General features: G+C 48.8%; 3 protein-coding genes across 3 annotated transcripts; 1 reads left to right on the forward strand and 2 right to left on the reverse strand.

Annotated features, from left to right (window-relative positions):
- Positions 1-530: 530 nt before the first annotated feature.
- Positions 531-8,360, reverse strand: Lhfpl (LHFPL tetraspan subfamily member 5 protein). Its single transcript, XM_011137867.3, has 6 exons — positions 8,054-8,360; positions 6,737-7,751; positions 6,229-6,423; positions 3,129-3,216; positions 2,320-2,474; positions 531-1,659 (listed from the first exon to the last, which is right to left on the reverse strand). The coding sequence occupies exons 2-6, from the start codon at positions 6,951-6,953 to the stop codon at positions 1,427-1,429; spliced, it is 888 nt and encodes a 295-aa protein (XP_011136169.1). The 5' UTR covers positions 6,954-7,751; positions 8,054-8,360; the 3' UTR covers positions 531-1,426.
- A 2,663-nt stretch (positions 8,361-11,023) lies between these two features.
- Prp38 (pre-mRNA processing factor 38) lies at positions 11,024-12,411 on the forward strand. Its single transcript, XM_011137865.3, has 3 exons — positions 11,024-11,295; positions 11,431-11,798; positions 11,892-12,411. Exons 1-3 carry the CDS (start codon positions 11,132-11,134, stop codon positions 12,272-12,274), a joined length of 915 nt encoding a protein of 304 aa, XP_011136167.1. The 5' UTR covers positions 11,024-11,131; the 3' UTR covers positions 12,275-12,411.
- On the reverse strand, positions 12,384-15,162 carry Mon1 (vacuolar fusion protein MON1 homolog). Its single transcript, XM_011137864.3, has 7 exons — positions 14,731-15,162; positions 14,280-14,602; positions 13,938-14,181; positions 13,552-13,836; positions 13,277-13,467; positions 13,028-13,130; positions 12,384-12,938 (listed from the first exon to the last, which is right to left on the reverse strand). Exons 1-7 carry the CDS (start codon positions 14,995-14,997, stop codon positions 12,798-12,800), a joined length of 1,554 nt encoding a protein of 517 aa, XP_011136166.1. The 5' UTR covers positions 14,998-15,162; the 3' UTR covers positions 12,384-12,797.
- Between the last annotated feature and the right edge of the window lie 444 nt (positions 15,163-15,606).

Here is a 15,606-nt window from a genome sequence, read left to right on the forward strand (position 1 = left end):
GCGAACAGTCTCGTGAATCTCCAAACGACTTGAAGAAGAAAGCAGGCAGAAATAGAAAACAATCCTTCATCTCCCACCGTACACTTGCTCTTTAGAAATAGAATTAATAGGATATAAAGTGAAGAAAGAAAGAAAGAAGGACAAGGGCGGGATTAAACAGCGACTGAAGGATCGTCACGGACGATCCGCCGTCACGTTGAATATTGCCTTTGCAGACCTAAGAGACCGTCGTTCGCGAGTATCACGCGATCTATCGACTAAATAGTACTCGTAATCAACTTGTCCTGTACGATATATCATTAAAATACACTAGTCAAAATGATACATGTATCGTGTTTACATTACACATCTTTACGCGTTCTCAGCGCAGAATTTCATGCTTCGCGTCGACGCGCGCCGATGTGATCGTAACGATTTGACGACTTTTACGATCGAACTTTTTACGATTATTCGAAGAAGAGGCAGGATCTTCCTGAATAAGTCTCACTCGTATCAATTGGCCGAGTGACAATCTCGCAAAACAGCGTGTCCTCGTGGCAAAAAGGTTTAATTCAAAAATATTATTCTCAGTACATTACATCGTAAAGGCACGTCGATGATCTTATTAGGATCTTATATAATTGTACAACGTGATTGACACACTGCTCCGATAATACGGCACGGATCGTAGCGTTTATAAAATTGCTAGGGTAATTCCAACGCAAGAAAATGGTCGTTTGTCTAGTGGGTAGCGCGCTACGCGTTTCTTAGAGGGCCTATATAATACACAATTCTTCTCCAGAGCGTCACGAAGTCGCTTAAGTAATGTAAAATTACATGTACATATAACATAAACATATATTAATATATAAATACAAGTATGAGAGAGATATGTATATATTCTTCGAACGGATCTCCAAGGGGGAAACTTAGGTAGAAAAATATCTCGTTCCTTTGTATGTAATATGAAGAAGAAAAAAAGAGAGAAAATCATAAGTTTTCCACAAGTCGACGAGCGACGGTACACGATTACACGATACGCAATACGCTCACGTCAGTTACAACGATAATCGCGCATGCTCTCAAGGTATCTTTAGATTAGTCGTTAGTCTAAGGAAGACGACTCTCGTCTCGCATCTCGTCGGCGAGACATGTCGAAGCGACGGATACGGCTAGGCTAGCGGTATTCACGGCACAAACGAAATAACGCGCTCGTCGACCGCCGACGGGCGATTCGCATCGTCGTGTTTCTCTCACGACCCGACATCACGATTGTGTCGCGACTCAAGTCGCGACCGCACTCGATCACGGCGCAGCGACTGCGTCGCCAAAGTCCTCCCTCTTCGTCCCCCTTTTCTCCCTTTTCGCCGTTTCTCCTTTATGTACACGGCTATGTACAGCAGTGCCCTGCTCGGTCTCCGCGCCGCGACACCTCGGCCGCTCAGTCTCAGAGCTGGAAGTTGTGCTGCGAGTGGTTGAGGGTATTCGTCGACATGGTGTGCACAGGGTGCGACGGCGCCGGTGTGTAGAGGCTGTGGTGCGAGTGCGACTTCGCCCGGGAGAGCTCGCTATAGCGGTCCTGCTCTGGCGGTGCCACCAGGAGGACCGGCCTCAGCGACAGGGACTTGCGAGAACCCGCTACGCTCTGCGCCTCGTTCACGTAGCCCGGATTCACCTCGCCTGGAACGACGCGACCTTCGTCATTGTATGTATCGTTTAATATTTCGCGGCTCTTTCGCGCCGTAGAGAAACATTTGACTTTATTTTGTCCATCTTTGACTCGAGTCCACCGTGAATTCGTCTCCAACGTCATCTCAATTCACTTCTCCAGAGAGAAGATCATCGCTCAAATGTTCCTGACCTCGGAAACGAATCCAGGATAAATAAATTCAGGCTCTGAGATCTAACAATAAGTTAGAACAATATACATCGGGCTAATAAGAGCCAAAACGCAGATATAAACGCGTAAATAATATAACCAACATGCAGAAATACAAAAATCTTGAACGTTTCGGTCTTAAGTTTGGACCATCTTCAGCAAATATAGTTATTTTCAAATAAAACCGAAAGCCGACATGCCGTCAAGATCGATGAGCGAACCATTTCAAAACCTCGTACCCAATAGGGGATATGTTAGTATTATTTACACTTTTATATCTGCGTTTTGGCTCTTATTAGCCTTAGGATGTCTGTCGAATCCAAGATGGACGCGGCACAAAGCCGCGGAAGGAGATCAAACCAAATGTATGTCTAACTTCTTTGAGACAAAAGAGAGTCAGGACGACGACATCCCGCGGGAATCCGCGGGCCGCCACCGTTTCGCTGATTGAATGAAATTACCTTTGTACAGGGATCCATTGTTGAACGGCTCCGGCTGGAGTCTTACGTGTCTGGAGGCCAGGATGAAGGCAAGGGCGGCCAAGGTACCGGCGTCCAGAGCCGCGATCGCTGCCAGCGGTATCGCCCATCTCACGGCACAGGCGCCGGGATTGTACCTGCCGGAAGAGTGGCCTCTTAATTGCCGCACTTCTCACGTTCCCCGTCGCGATGGAAATCGAGCGATTGCGATTTTACTGTTAGTTATCGCGCCGCGCCGATAATTCGCCGTGCGAACGGCGGCGGCGTCCGGCGAGCGAGAAAAGAGCGAGAAAAATAGACGCGGCGGCAACGAGAGCGTATACAGAGAACGGCCGAGATATGCCGTCCGTACGGTAATCGATGGCTCAGCACAGGAAGGCGGAAATCTCCGGCCTAGCGCGCGCCGCTCGGTGAATGTACAGTCGGTGTTTCCTCCGGGGAAAGTTTGTCGTCGTAATGCGACGGCGAATAAAAAGGACACCCGTGAGTCGAAGCCCGAAGGGACAGATTCGAGACGGAATTTCCCCGCGAGTTGTCTCGCTTTCTCGCACATCCTCGCTGCGCCGGGGAGAGGTCGACTTCGAGACTTCGTCTTCGGAAGATCGAGATTACCCTGGCTGGCTTCGCGGCACGTCATTTCCCGGCTTTAGAGAACCGCGGACATTGCGACTCGCGTTCCTCAGACTGTAGTTTGCGCAAACGTAAATTTAAACAACGGCAACGGCGTACATCTGTCTTGGTCAGCTCCGCGATGTGTACGTTGCAAAAAGAAGATGAGAAGAAGCACGTACCTGGACGCGGCCGCGCCGCAGACGGCGCGAATCACCGGCGAGTCCCAGCCGAGCGGGTAAACGAACACTCCGACCGCCATGCAGATTCCTGGGAACAAAATCGGAATGTCATTCTCCTTATGTAAGACGGACATATTTAGTTACAGGTACGACGTGTGGTCGTCGTCGTCGAAGCGACAAGGAGAGTGGGAGAGAGAAAGAGAAGAGAGAGAGAGAGAGAGAGAGAGAGACCGCGATCGTGCAGCGATTCGCGCAGAATCCTTTTTCTCGATCTCTCGCGAAGTGATTACGCTTGCGGACGTAATCCTCGCGAGAGGAGAATTTCACGACGGACAGACATCGCGAGCGAGGCAATCTCTCTCGATGAATTATCGCCAGCGACCGCCAGGCACCGGATATCTTAATAAGTACGTCGTACCGGCTTCCTTATGCCTCCACCATTTGCATCCACGCCCCGTGGCGTGGTGGATAACGCGGGCGGCGCGCACAAGGATGTTGTGTGCGCCAGGAGAGGCCACACGCGAGGCCGCCAGTGAAAGGGGGACTCGGGACACACAACCGTAACTTTTCTGCGGCCGTTTTCCACGGCTTGCCAACGCGGCGAGGCGTATTGTTTCCCGAGAGGAATGATTTCAACGCACGAATCGCGCCCGTGAGCGCGCGCGGCTGCGTCGAAACACGCGCTGCTCGCTCCTCAACGAGCGGAACTCGGATCATTTTTATTTTACGCGCGGTGAAACGTGTCATTCCTCTTTCTCTCTTCCCCCACCCCCCCCCCGCGCCTCTCTCAGTTCGCCTATCTGTCTCAATTTCATTCTCTTCACGCTTCGCGCCGTGCATCAAGCGCGATCCCGTCCGTGGAACTTTCACTGTCGCGGCTCGAGCCGTTCGCTCGTCCATCCGTCCGTCCGTCCGTCCGTCCGTCCGTCCATCCATCCGTCCATCCGCGCGTAATTCTGGCCCACGAGGAATCGCCGACAACGAGCCGAGACTCCGCGGGTTGCTACGCGTGTAATTAAGCTTATGCAAGCCGTGGCTGAAACGAGCTCGGCAATCGTCATCTCGCAACGCGCGCCACGATCTACCACGTCATATTCGGCAATCAGCGCGCGCGACGACGAGCTTACTCTATTTCTTTCCAAGTCGGAAGACACTTCCGCTCGACTGTTCCATATGAAACAGCGCGTCAAACGCGGGCGAAAGCGCGCGTGATGCACGAGGCGCTCCGCGTACGTCGCCATGAATCACGTACTACACACACACACATAACATACGCATCTTATCAGCGAGCGAACCGATCTAACTGTGTCGGCATTAATTGAGCGGGTTATCGGATTTACTTGGATGCATTTCGCGTACGCGCGTACGAGCTCGCATTGCGATGTCGAGCGCGCGGCGTTGGCGAGACGCGCGCTCGCGGCGGTGTTAAATTCCCGATAAAGTCGTTCCAGACGGCGCGCGAGCGCGGCCGGCCGGTGTGTTAATCATAGAGAGGCGTTGACGAACGGTATATTAAGCGGACTGGCTTGGGCATTATAACGGTCTATTCTACATTTCGCTGCCGAGCGACTCGTCGTCGTCGTCGTCGTCGTCGGACGGACGGACGGACGGACGGACGGACGGACGGACGGCGGCGATAACGCCGGATTACAATTGCAAAAGAAGAATGTCGACGTCGCGTGTGCGAGATCTCGCGCGACACGTTCTTACATGCATAGCACCACACGTCATATCATCATCGCGCGGCATGCTGAGTTTCGCAACGAAGCGTTCCCGCCGCCCGCGCCGCCGGTGAGATCGCGTGGAAATGCTAAAAGTTGCATTCGCGCTCGCGCGTGCGCATAATGCGGGTTATCTGGAGAAAGTATCGGTGCGTTGACGATCCCGGAATCGGCAATCGGCGCTCTGCGCTCGCGCTTGTAAAATTCCGGTCGAAGGACGATCCACGAAGAAGGTTGTCGGGATATCCTTTCCTGCTGAAAGTGTCCTGCATGTCTATTTCCGAAGCTTCCTCTCGCACGATCAAGTCTCGTGCGTTGTCGTCGTATGTGCAATATTTAATTTTTCTCTTCATTATTCGCGTCTGTAATCTAGTTTAGGATTAGTAACGTCGCGCTGCGAAGCTGTCGTTGAAAGTTGCCGAGCAAACCGAGCGAAGTTCGCGTATTTTACTCGCTTTTCTCGCTCTCTGCGGAACTCAAGCGTACGGCGTCGCACGTGTGCGCGCATCCGACGGCGGTACTTAGACAGAGAGAGAGAGAGAGAGAGAGAGGAGAGAGAGAGAGAGAGAGAGAATAAAAGAAGGTAATCGCGAAAGATTGTGCACACGTCCAAGAGAATCGCGGCGGCGCAACGGTTCCGCCGACGTGGACGTCGCCGGGGCATCGACGAGGCGCGCGGGTCGCGTTCCCGCGATGCCACGTTATTATTATTATTACCTCAGACATTGCGCAAGGTATCGATTCTGCGGTCGCGGTGTGCGCTTTCTAATCGAGCAAAAATATCGCCGGCGATTCCTTCGCGCTCAGGCGAAGGATGAGGCGTCGCGACGAGCGCGCGCTCGTTCGATGCGCGTCTCGTTCTTCTTTCTCTCCTCTCGCGAAACGGTCTCTCCCGACGATCGCGAGAACGATTGCCAGCGACGATTGGTCACGCGCGGGAAATCGTCGATCGTTGGCCGCGTCCGACGAGGCCGATCGATAGAGTTCGCCGCAATAAAGGCGCGTTAAGCCGAGCGAGATTGCGTCACTTTCCGGCCCGGTGCCGGCTCGCCGCTGCAATTTGCAATTGCGTCTCTCCCTCTCCCTCTCTCGCTGATAAGACATTAACGGTCGGGATTGCAGCAATGGGAAGGCGAAAAGGCGGCTAGCTTCTCACCGGGCTCTCGCTCGCTCGCTCTCTCGCGGCTGTGCACTTTCTAAAACGGCATTTAAACACGTGCGTGTTCGGCGTTTAATCGCGCGGCGAGATCCGCTCGGCGCTCTCTCGGTAGAGAGACCTCGCTCTCCTGCCTGCGAGAGAGAATTTAGAAATCGCCGCGTTTTTCCCCGCCGCCGCCGCCGCCGCCGCCGCGGGACGGGACGAGGCGCCATTGTTATACCTGACACAACCTGCATCCAGGCGCACATGTAGAACACGGTCGTGCTCTGGCAGAAGAAGAACATGAGCATCGCGCAGATCGCCAGGAGCGCGATTATGACGGCGATGCCGACGAGAATCGTGCTGGCCCGGAAGGGAACGTTGGCGATCGTCGACAGGTCGTCCAATCGGCCGATGCACTCCTCGCCTAGCTCACCTGCGTCATTACAAAGTACACGAGACACCCTGAGGTGTCTGTTCGATCGATCGTTCCTCGTCGTCTCCGACGCGCTCGAAGAATCAGGACAGTCTTGGAGCTGACTTGCCGTACTTGCAGTAAGAGAGCCGAATTTATCGGCAGCACTCAATGTACGGCCAGACGGCCGTACTCTAACATGTCGCGCGCGTTCATTCGATAAAACCTGATTCTCCGCAGCAGCGAGCGGAGTAATTCGAAGGAGAAACAAAGCTCGAGGGACGCCCCATCCTGGCGGAGGGGAGGTCGCTAGAGCTGCGTCGTGAGAACGTACCGTTGCCGCCGTAGCTGCACCTGGTCCACAGGCCGAATCTCCCGGGGTTCTCGTGCTCGAGGTCGCCCAGCCATTCCGGTGTGACGAACGCGACGACACCGATGATGGCGTAGCATATGGTGAAGATACCCCACAACACTCCGATCGCCTTGGAGTTGCGGATGTAGTTGGTCGCGTACATGTGCGACGACTCAACGTACTCTATCTTCGAGCCCATCTCGAATCTCCAGGTGTCCGCTCTCGGTGTCGTGGTCGTGGTCGTCAGGCTGCACTCACGCGAGATCTCGCGTATCTCCCTCGGCGAGGTCACTCTCGACCCGAACACGAATCGGACGCGACCAAGCCGCGGCACACGTCACGTCAGCGGCGGCGGCGGCGGCGGCGACGTGGAGGAACCGCGAAGTGGCTGCTCGTCGGTGCCTCGACGAGTCGAGCGACGCACTCGGAAGCGGAAGCTCGTCGGTCGCCTCAGAGCTTACTCTCCATCGGCCGATTGTCGTCGGGCGACAATGGGACTGTTGTATGCCAGACACGCGAGTCACGCGAGCAGTCCATCGGCGAGAGAGAGAGAGAGAGAGAGAGAGAGAGAGAGAGAGAGAGACTCGGCGAACAAAGAACTGTACTTTCGCTGTGCGCTAACGACACGGCGCGACGTGAGAGATTTCGCGATTCAATCCTTCCCCTCCCTCCGCGACGACAACGACGACGACGACGACGACGACGCGGCTGTCTTCCAGGATCAGCGGGGATTAACGCGGCCGGTCGACTATTCCGCTGCGCTTGCCGGCTGTTTCCTCATCGCCGCCGCTCCCTCAGTGCACACTCCGGAGAGGACGGAGCGCGAGACGATCGCACAGCCGTATCCGCGATCAGACCGCCGCGCGACCGGCGACCGAGTCCGTGACATTTACGTTCGACTGCTACGCTCTCACCGTCGAGATCGCGCCTTCCTCCGCCACACACCGGCCTACCTCCGGCCGAGCTCCTCTCGCAGAGGGTCCACGGCGGGTATCACCTGTTGACGGGATTTTGACTTTCAAAACACTTGGACATTAGAATCGACGCAGTCGCGGAGGGCGGATCTCCCCCTTTTGTTTATTAGAGTCGGCCGTTGTTTGCACAATCGTTACTCTTGCTCACGTATGACGCATGCATAGAGATATCTGTATCGCGGGTAGCTACAATGTGCGGATATGAATGAACGAAGCGCGTGGAACTTGTCTTACACGTATGACGTTTACCAGCCGTAAGGGTGATAATATGATTACTAAGGTGCGTGACACATCAGCCCAACGTTGTGGGGAATCTCCAACTCACCAAAATATCCGGACTCACTTGTCCGGGGGCGGGCCTCGCGGGAAACTCCGACAGAGAGGAAGTGACGAATGACGTCGGCAGCGCGCGACGACGCAGGGCCTCGAAGGAATGCGCGAAGGTGCGGAAAGCGAAGCAGGTGGAAGCACGATTGGAGCGACGAACGTTACCGGCGGTCACTATTCTGCAACGAGACTCGCATGTGCAACGGCGCATGCGACGCGGTCGCTCACAAGGACGAGCGGAAAATGCGACTCGGGAGAAAGACGAGGAGCACGATACGACGGTGCAGCTCAAGATGGCCGTTCAGGTGAGTTCAGGTTGCCAGGTGAGTATGCGGGAAGGATGGGGAGAGAAGGCGAGACAGAGAGAGAGAGAGAGAGAGAGAGAGAGAGAGAGGGAGAGAGAGAGAGAGAGAGAGAGGGAGAGGGAGAGAGGTAAAGAAGAAAAGACTCGGAAAAGAGGGGCTTGCCGTGAATGGCCTCTTACAGATCCCGCCAAGCGAGCACGAAGAGAAAGGTGACACCGAAAAGGTGACGTGCCACACACTGGCTTTGTTGAATCCACGATCTTTCTGTCTCAATATAACGGGCCGATTTTGCGCTCAAACCTCCGGGGATCTACTTGGATGCTTCATAACGTAAATATGGGGCAATGGGTCTCTCTCTCGCACGTTAATGCGCTCGCATTATATTTCTTATAAAGGAATTTCGTTGCTAACAAGTTCCACGCGTTTCTTTCTTCTTTGTCTCGATATATGTTGCTACTCCATAATGTACATTCTTATTCTCGTAAACAGAATTTCTTCCCATGAGATTCTTCATTTATTTGTCTCTCTGCGGAAACGTAACGTGTATCAGTATGCCGGCGTTTTATCGCGGTTGTTGAAGCTGAAAACAGATCAAACGTAACAATAGATTGATTTATATAAATTTCTATCGTATTCCTATAAACATTCAAGTCTCACAAGTGATTCAGATTAAAGACTTTAGGTAAAATTTTGTAACATTATACAAACACACTTGTATATTATTTGATTATATATCATATTATTTGATGTTATATTGTATATTGTATGATATTATATGATGTGACTTAATATTACATTATTACATAATGTATATTATGAAAAAACAAATATAATATTCAAATACATTTATTTATTTTAATTTCATCTCACCATGTTTCCTTATTCTAAATCCTGTCCGTTCTAAAAATTAAAATATAAATATAATAATCAGAAAGAGATGACAAATGTTAATTGTTATTATCCTAATGATATAATCAAAAATTTCCAAGAAACTAAGAAATTATCGGACGGAGAAAATCCGACGACTTAATTCTGGTTACTTCCCCGCAACTTATATATTTTCCTAATACCAAAATCGGGGAGTCGCGTGAAAATTTGCAGATTTTAAATATTGCGCCAGAAGTTCGCGTTACTTCCTCGCTTGTTATATTCTCTTGATATAAAAATGCAAACGTTGAGTAAATAAGCAAAATTTACAGATTTCTTTCAATTTCCTGCCAGACACTTGTGCCATCTCTGCTTATTACGTCCTTCTAATGTAAACTAATAAGAAAATAATGATGAAGAAAATGACACGTATCTCGAGTTATAACTCTTCGTTCGTATATTCTCCAAACCCAAAATTCGAAACTTATACATAAATTCATATTTTTTGCACATTTATATTTGGAGAATAAAATTATTGTAAGGTATTGTATGGTTTAATTTGGGTTTTTCTTCTCATTTTGTATATTAAGACTGTATGGAAACAACCTGCTACCGTATAACCATTATACTCCTCGGTTTGAATCTGGGCTAAATTTTGAGAAGGCCGATAAATCGTGGTATGAGTTTCAGCTAAAAGATTTATCGGTATATAAAAGTGATTTTTGCCTGCTGTCGCCTCGCGCTGCGGCGATGCGGCCTCGCGGCCTCACTAGCTTCGCCCACGTGTTATTCAGCCCACGTGCCGTCGTCGTCATCGTCGTCAGCTGTAAAAAAATGCCGAGAGGCTTGGGCCTGAGAGGCTTTGATGCCTTTTGGATAACGACATCTTGGCCCGTGTTCTTTCGTTTGATTTCTATAATTAATAACTCGATAGTTGTTGCATATATTGCAAAATAGCATGGGTATTTTATATTTACCTTAATCCGCTGTGTGTTTCCATGAATTTTCCGATGGTGATTAACGGGAGCAGTTACACCTCGTTTCCAGCAGTGGACACAGAATGAAAGCTGTTTTCGAAAAGCACCACTCGTGTGTCCTCTGTTACACACCAGCATAGCCGTTCGAAAATGCTCGGAATGCTCTCGGATGTAGTTGTTCGAAAACGTGAAAGGAGTGACATCGAGTGCCGCTAACACCGCCGGTATTCATAGTCAGGCTTTATATTTGAGGCTTCCTTAAGTTTATCTTCAGATGGTCTGTAGCCGATAAAATAATCCGTGCAGCATCTAAAGATGGATATAAGGAGGCCTCAAATATAAAGATCATTCTACAATGCATGTAAGTTGTAAGTCGTAAGAATTGGCGAATCACAGTCGATTATTAGAAAAATAATCGGCTATAATTGGTCAGTTCTTACGACTTACAACTTACGACACATATTATAGAATGACCTTTAGGCTTGAATATACGGATATATGAATACGGATATAAGTCTCTCCTCGGAGCGAGGAATTCGTGAAACACCCTGTACATGTGTTTTCGATCGCAATTTTAGTATTATTTCAACACTTGGAATTGTTAACTTAAGGAATGCCAACGTGTGTATATATTTAAGATAAAAATTATTCTAAATTTTCTCACGTCTCGCAATCCTAGGAGAGACATACACAACACATACACATTCGGCCTGTTTTCTGCATAAGTCGTCTCTTGATATCTTCCGAATTCCTTTGTCCCATTATTCTATATCTGTTACCATCCATGCTTATTTCAAGCTATGTTTTATATTCCGGCCACGATATTCCTAAGAGGACGCTAGTGCACAGAGGGAGATTCCTCTGGTACGCTAAATCCCGTAAGATCAACAGTCTTTGTCAATGTGTTAGTATCGGTGCGTAGAGAAAATGGCGAATCGCACGGTAAAAGATGCTAAGTCTATTCGCGGGACAAATCCGCAATATTTGGTAGAAAAAATTATCAGGTCTCGAATATACGATTCCAAATATTGGAAGGAGGAATGTTTCGCTTTAACGGCCGAATTGCTAGTCGACAAGGCGATGGAGTTGAGGTTAGAAACATATAACCTCTTCATACTTTTCTCGGCATTTTCTCAAGTTTCAACTTAAAATATTCATATCTTGAAATAAAGGTTATTTTCTTCAATAGTGTTATAATTAATTACACCTATTACCCGTACTTGTAGATATATAGGAGGAGTGTATGGCGGCAACGTGAAACCAACACCATTTCTTTGCCTTATATTGAAAATGCTGCAAATACAGCCTGAGAAGGACATTATAGTAGAGTTCATAAAGAATGAGGAGTTTAAATATGTTCGAGCTTTGGGTGCTCTTTATATGAGACTGACAGGTTCTTCCTTGGACTGTTACAAATACCTGGAGCCGTTGTTCAATGACAATAGGAAACTTAGAATGCAAAACAAGCAGGGTGTGTACGAACTGATACATATGGACGAGTTCATCGACAATCTCCTGAGGGAGGAAAGAAGTTGCGATGTTATATTACCAAGGATTCAAAAAAGACACGTCTTGGAAGAAAATAATGAGCTGGGTAATTATGTTAATCTAATATATCTATCTACTCTCCTTCCTCTACTTCTGCTTGTGGTATGTGTACGTGAATATATCTGGTTTTGTTTGATAGAGGCCAAGATATCTGCATTGGAAGATGACATGGATGATGGTATCGAGTCGTCAGAGGATGAAGAGATTGTACCTAGTAAGGAAGTACCACGCAAAAGACCGGACGATCACGAGCGCGACAGAGATCGCCACAGAGACAGAGACAAGAGGCATTCTCGGTCGGAGAAGAAATTGGAGAAAGAAAAGCAGAGGTCGAGAAGCCGAGAGAGAGACAGAGACAGAAGGGAACGTAAACGCAGTAAATCCCCGAAATCACACTCTTCGCACAAAGATAAAGAAAGAGACAGAGATCGTCACAGGAGAGACGACCGCGAGAGAGAAAGAGAGAGAGAAAGGGAAAGAGACAGGGATCGAAGAAGGGAACGCGACAGAGCTAGGCATTAAACTACCAAAATATGCAAGAGCGGATTTTTATCAAATGTGGTTTATATGAACAATGGATGAATAAGAGAGAGAGACAGAGAGAGAGAGAGAGAAATAACCTTTTCTAGTGTTTCTTCTTTTCAGCATTGTCTGAATGTATTTAGTGTTCAGTGAGTGACATGTACGGCAGGAGATGATTTCGGTATGAAAATTATAGTGTATAATATTACATCAGAAGCGCGTTCGCGTAAGATATTCAAGTATATGTACATTTTTATAAACTTGCGTTATATTACAACAGCTCTATTAAATAAAAAAATAGTGAACGGCATTGTTATCAACAATGGACGAATAATTATTATATTCTTGCACTTGAAAACTATCGCGAAAACGCTTTGCTTTGGAATCCCGTTTGTAATAAATCTCAAACGTTCTCAAGTCACGTTTGGTCTTTCGATAAACCCTTCTAACCCTTCTCTTACACATTACTCAAGTCAGTAATGTGAATTACTTCTATACTCGCAAAAGTGACGTCCGACATTGTTCAAAACGTGGGCGAATTCAAGATGAACAGCCTCTCTTCCTCCTTCTTGATCCACTTTAACAGCTTGCTGACTGCCTCAATAGCGTCCGGCTTCGTCACCAGAGGCTCGAATGTTACGTACAATTCAAAGCCAGAAGCCACCTGAGAGAAACAATCGTTTTACTTGAGAGCAAAATATGCGGGAGCAAAAAAGTTGGGAGGTGTAAGGTGTAACTTCTTCTTCTCCTTACCCATGCCAACATCGTTTCCTTGTCTAGTTGCTGAAATATAAGCTTCAACGGCCGACTAGGAGAGTGCAATCTATGATGTAAACATTGATAAAGACCCAACAGTCTGAAAGTAAATGTTAATTTAAGTCATCATTAACATTGTAATCCCCCCACGTTAGCGACCAATGTTCAGCTGTGCCATCACTAGCTAGCGCACACTTCCCATTAGCAGCGTAAAAACTTACTCGAAAGATCCTCACTCGATCTTACCGTTCTACTTCCTCGTCCGTGGTGTAAGGAGCCTGCAGCCCGGGGCTCCAAAACTGCGCGGTGCTCTTGCATTTGTACAACACGTGCCGCATCTCGGGTAGCCCGATGTCAACGGTTGTAATCGTCGGTTTGTTCATGGACTCGTTTATCGCCTCCAAGCAATTCGTCCGCCGCAGTTTCTCCACAATTTTCTAAGAACATTTCTCGCGTGTAACTCGCGCGGAACGTTTTCGCTTGTCCGATCAATGTTATCCCGCGCAGTGACTTCGACTTACTTGTTTCGCTTCCGAGAGCACGAAAAATACGTCCCTGTCGACAGTGAGTAATAACAAACACGCCTGGCAATCTTCCGCCAGATACGAAACGTGACCGTGCATGTATCCGTTCGGATCGAATTTTGGTAGACATATCGGCGTCCAGCTCTCGGCCGTTTTCAGCGACTCGGAGCTGTCTACCAGATTTTGTATTATATGCAGATCCATTGGATGTAGGAAAAATTTGTTCATCCTAACTAGCGTCACTAGCTGATTGTTGGCTAGAAGTATCGCAAACACTAAATTCTGAAAGATACAATTCTTGTTTTCAACAGAACAGAACCGTGTACCGTCGCCTCTCTCTCTCTCTCTCTCTCTCTCTCTCTCGTCTCTGCCAGGCATCTTACCTTGATTTTAGCACACGTTTGAATGATAGTCTGCGTAATCGAACTTCTCATCGAGGGTAGTAGGGGTAAACATTTAATGGCCCCTAGAAAGAAGGCCGGCTCCCTATCCATAAAGTTTAATAAATGATCTATCAGTCTTTCGCTACCAGTTAATAATCTCCGTAGATCAAAGTTTCTTCTCTGATCGTACACTCTGTTCAGCTGAGACTGTGTCAATACAGAGACTATCTGATTATATACATATCTGCAAGTGATTGTGTCAAATGTACAAGACGTGGTAGACTCAAGATACCTCACTGAACACAGAAACGCCATCTCATTGTCAGATCAGATAATACGTACGTTAACTGTAAAGTAAGCTGAGGTACACTCTCCAAGGTTTTGGATACCGCCACTAAGATCAATGGCCCCTTAACGACAAAGACGAAGTTTGTGTTGCCCGCATGCACCGACCTGATCATATCACTGCCATCTTGAACAAACGACACTAAAGCCTGCATGACCCCCATAAGGGTGACTAGCTTGTCTTCCGAACTGTATCTGGAGTATATCGGCTTCCCAGCTTGACTCAGAATGAAGATGTGCTTCCTCTGTGCTAACCACGTCTTGCAGTGCAACGGATCTCCATCTAGACTGCTCTGACTCAGACGGTGCGTCACATCATCCTAGAAGAGAGCGACTCTAGTGGACACTTTTCACGCGCTCAGACAATAACCAGAGAGAATCGTTGTGTCCGCACGGGCCGCTTCGTCGTCCGCTACCTGGTGGAGAGCAAGAGGTTATGAAAACATACCATTTCCGAGTCGTCGAGGGACAGGGTTTTCTCGGATTCCCGCGGGCTGACGGTGGTGGGTGTCGTCTGCGTGTCCTCCTGGATCTCCGAAATGGTGCTGGTGGTGCTCTCTTTCATCTGCCTGTCATCGATGCTACTGCTCATCTCCTGCTCATACTCGTCGAAACTGTCGGTGGTGACGAGCATCGTCTCCGTGGAGGCGCCGGGCTCGATCCCCGACTCGGCGATGCCGTCGTCGATCGCGTCTGCTGGCTCCTTCGCGGCCATCTCTGCGACCGCGAGATGTCACCGACGATTCGCTACTCCGTGACTTTCGCTGGCGTTTGACATTTAACGACGACGGACCACCGGAGCTCGGCCGCCGCCATTGCTTCGCTAAACTCGCTGTTGCGAGGCAGCTAGCGCCGCGCTACCGCCGAGAGTCTCATGAATGGTTTCATTGATCGGCCACGGATGACAGGTGTTACCACACGACGCTGTTCACGCTACGCAAAAACACGTGCCCCGTCGCGCTATCTACCTCTACTCTCGCCCTTTAAAACCCGCATGGGCTTTAAACGCGCGAGTGAGAGAAATGTATCCAACATCCGTGCGGCGAAATGATACGAGGGCACAAATGTCAGATTAGAATGTAATCTCATATGCGTATTTTTGCGATATACATACGCGTGTATGTATACACGACACACGCTTCTAGATCCGCGTAGTTCCTTTATAGGCATTTCCCGATGTAATTGAGAGGCGAGAAAGGACTTGCTGTTTTGACTTTCTGTTGATCTGTACGCATGTACGTATGTACGTACGTACGTATATTAATATTAACAAGAATAATATGTAGATACATTTTTTCCTTGTCTCGTGATCTTAAAATTTTTA

The sequence above is a fragment of the Harpegnathos saltator genome, unplaced genomic scaffold, assembly GCF_003227715.2.
Source record: "Harpegnathos saltator strain DR-91 unplaced genomic scaffold, Hsal_v8.6 scaffold18, whole genome shotgun sequence".
In the NCBI taxonomy this organism is placed as follows: domain Eukaryota; kingdom Metazoa; phylum Arthropoda; class Insecta; order Hymenoptera; family Formicidae; genus Harpegnathos; species Harpegnathos saltator.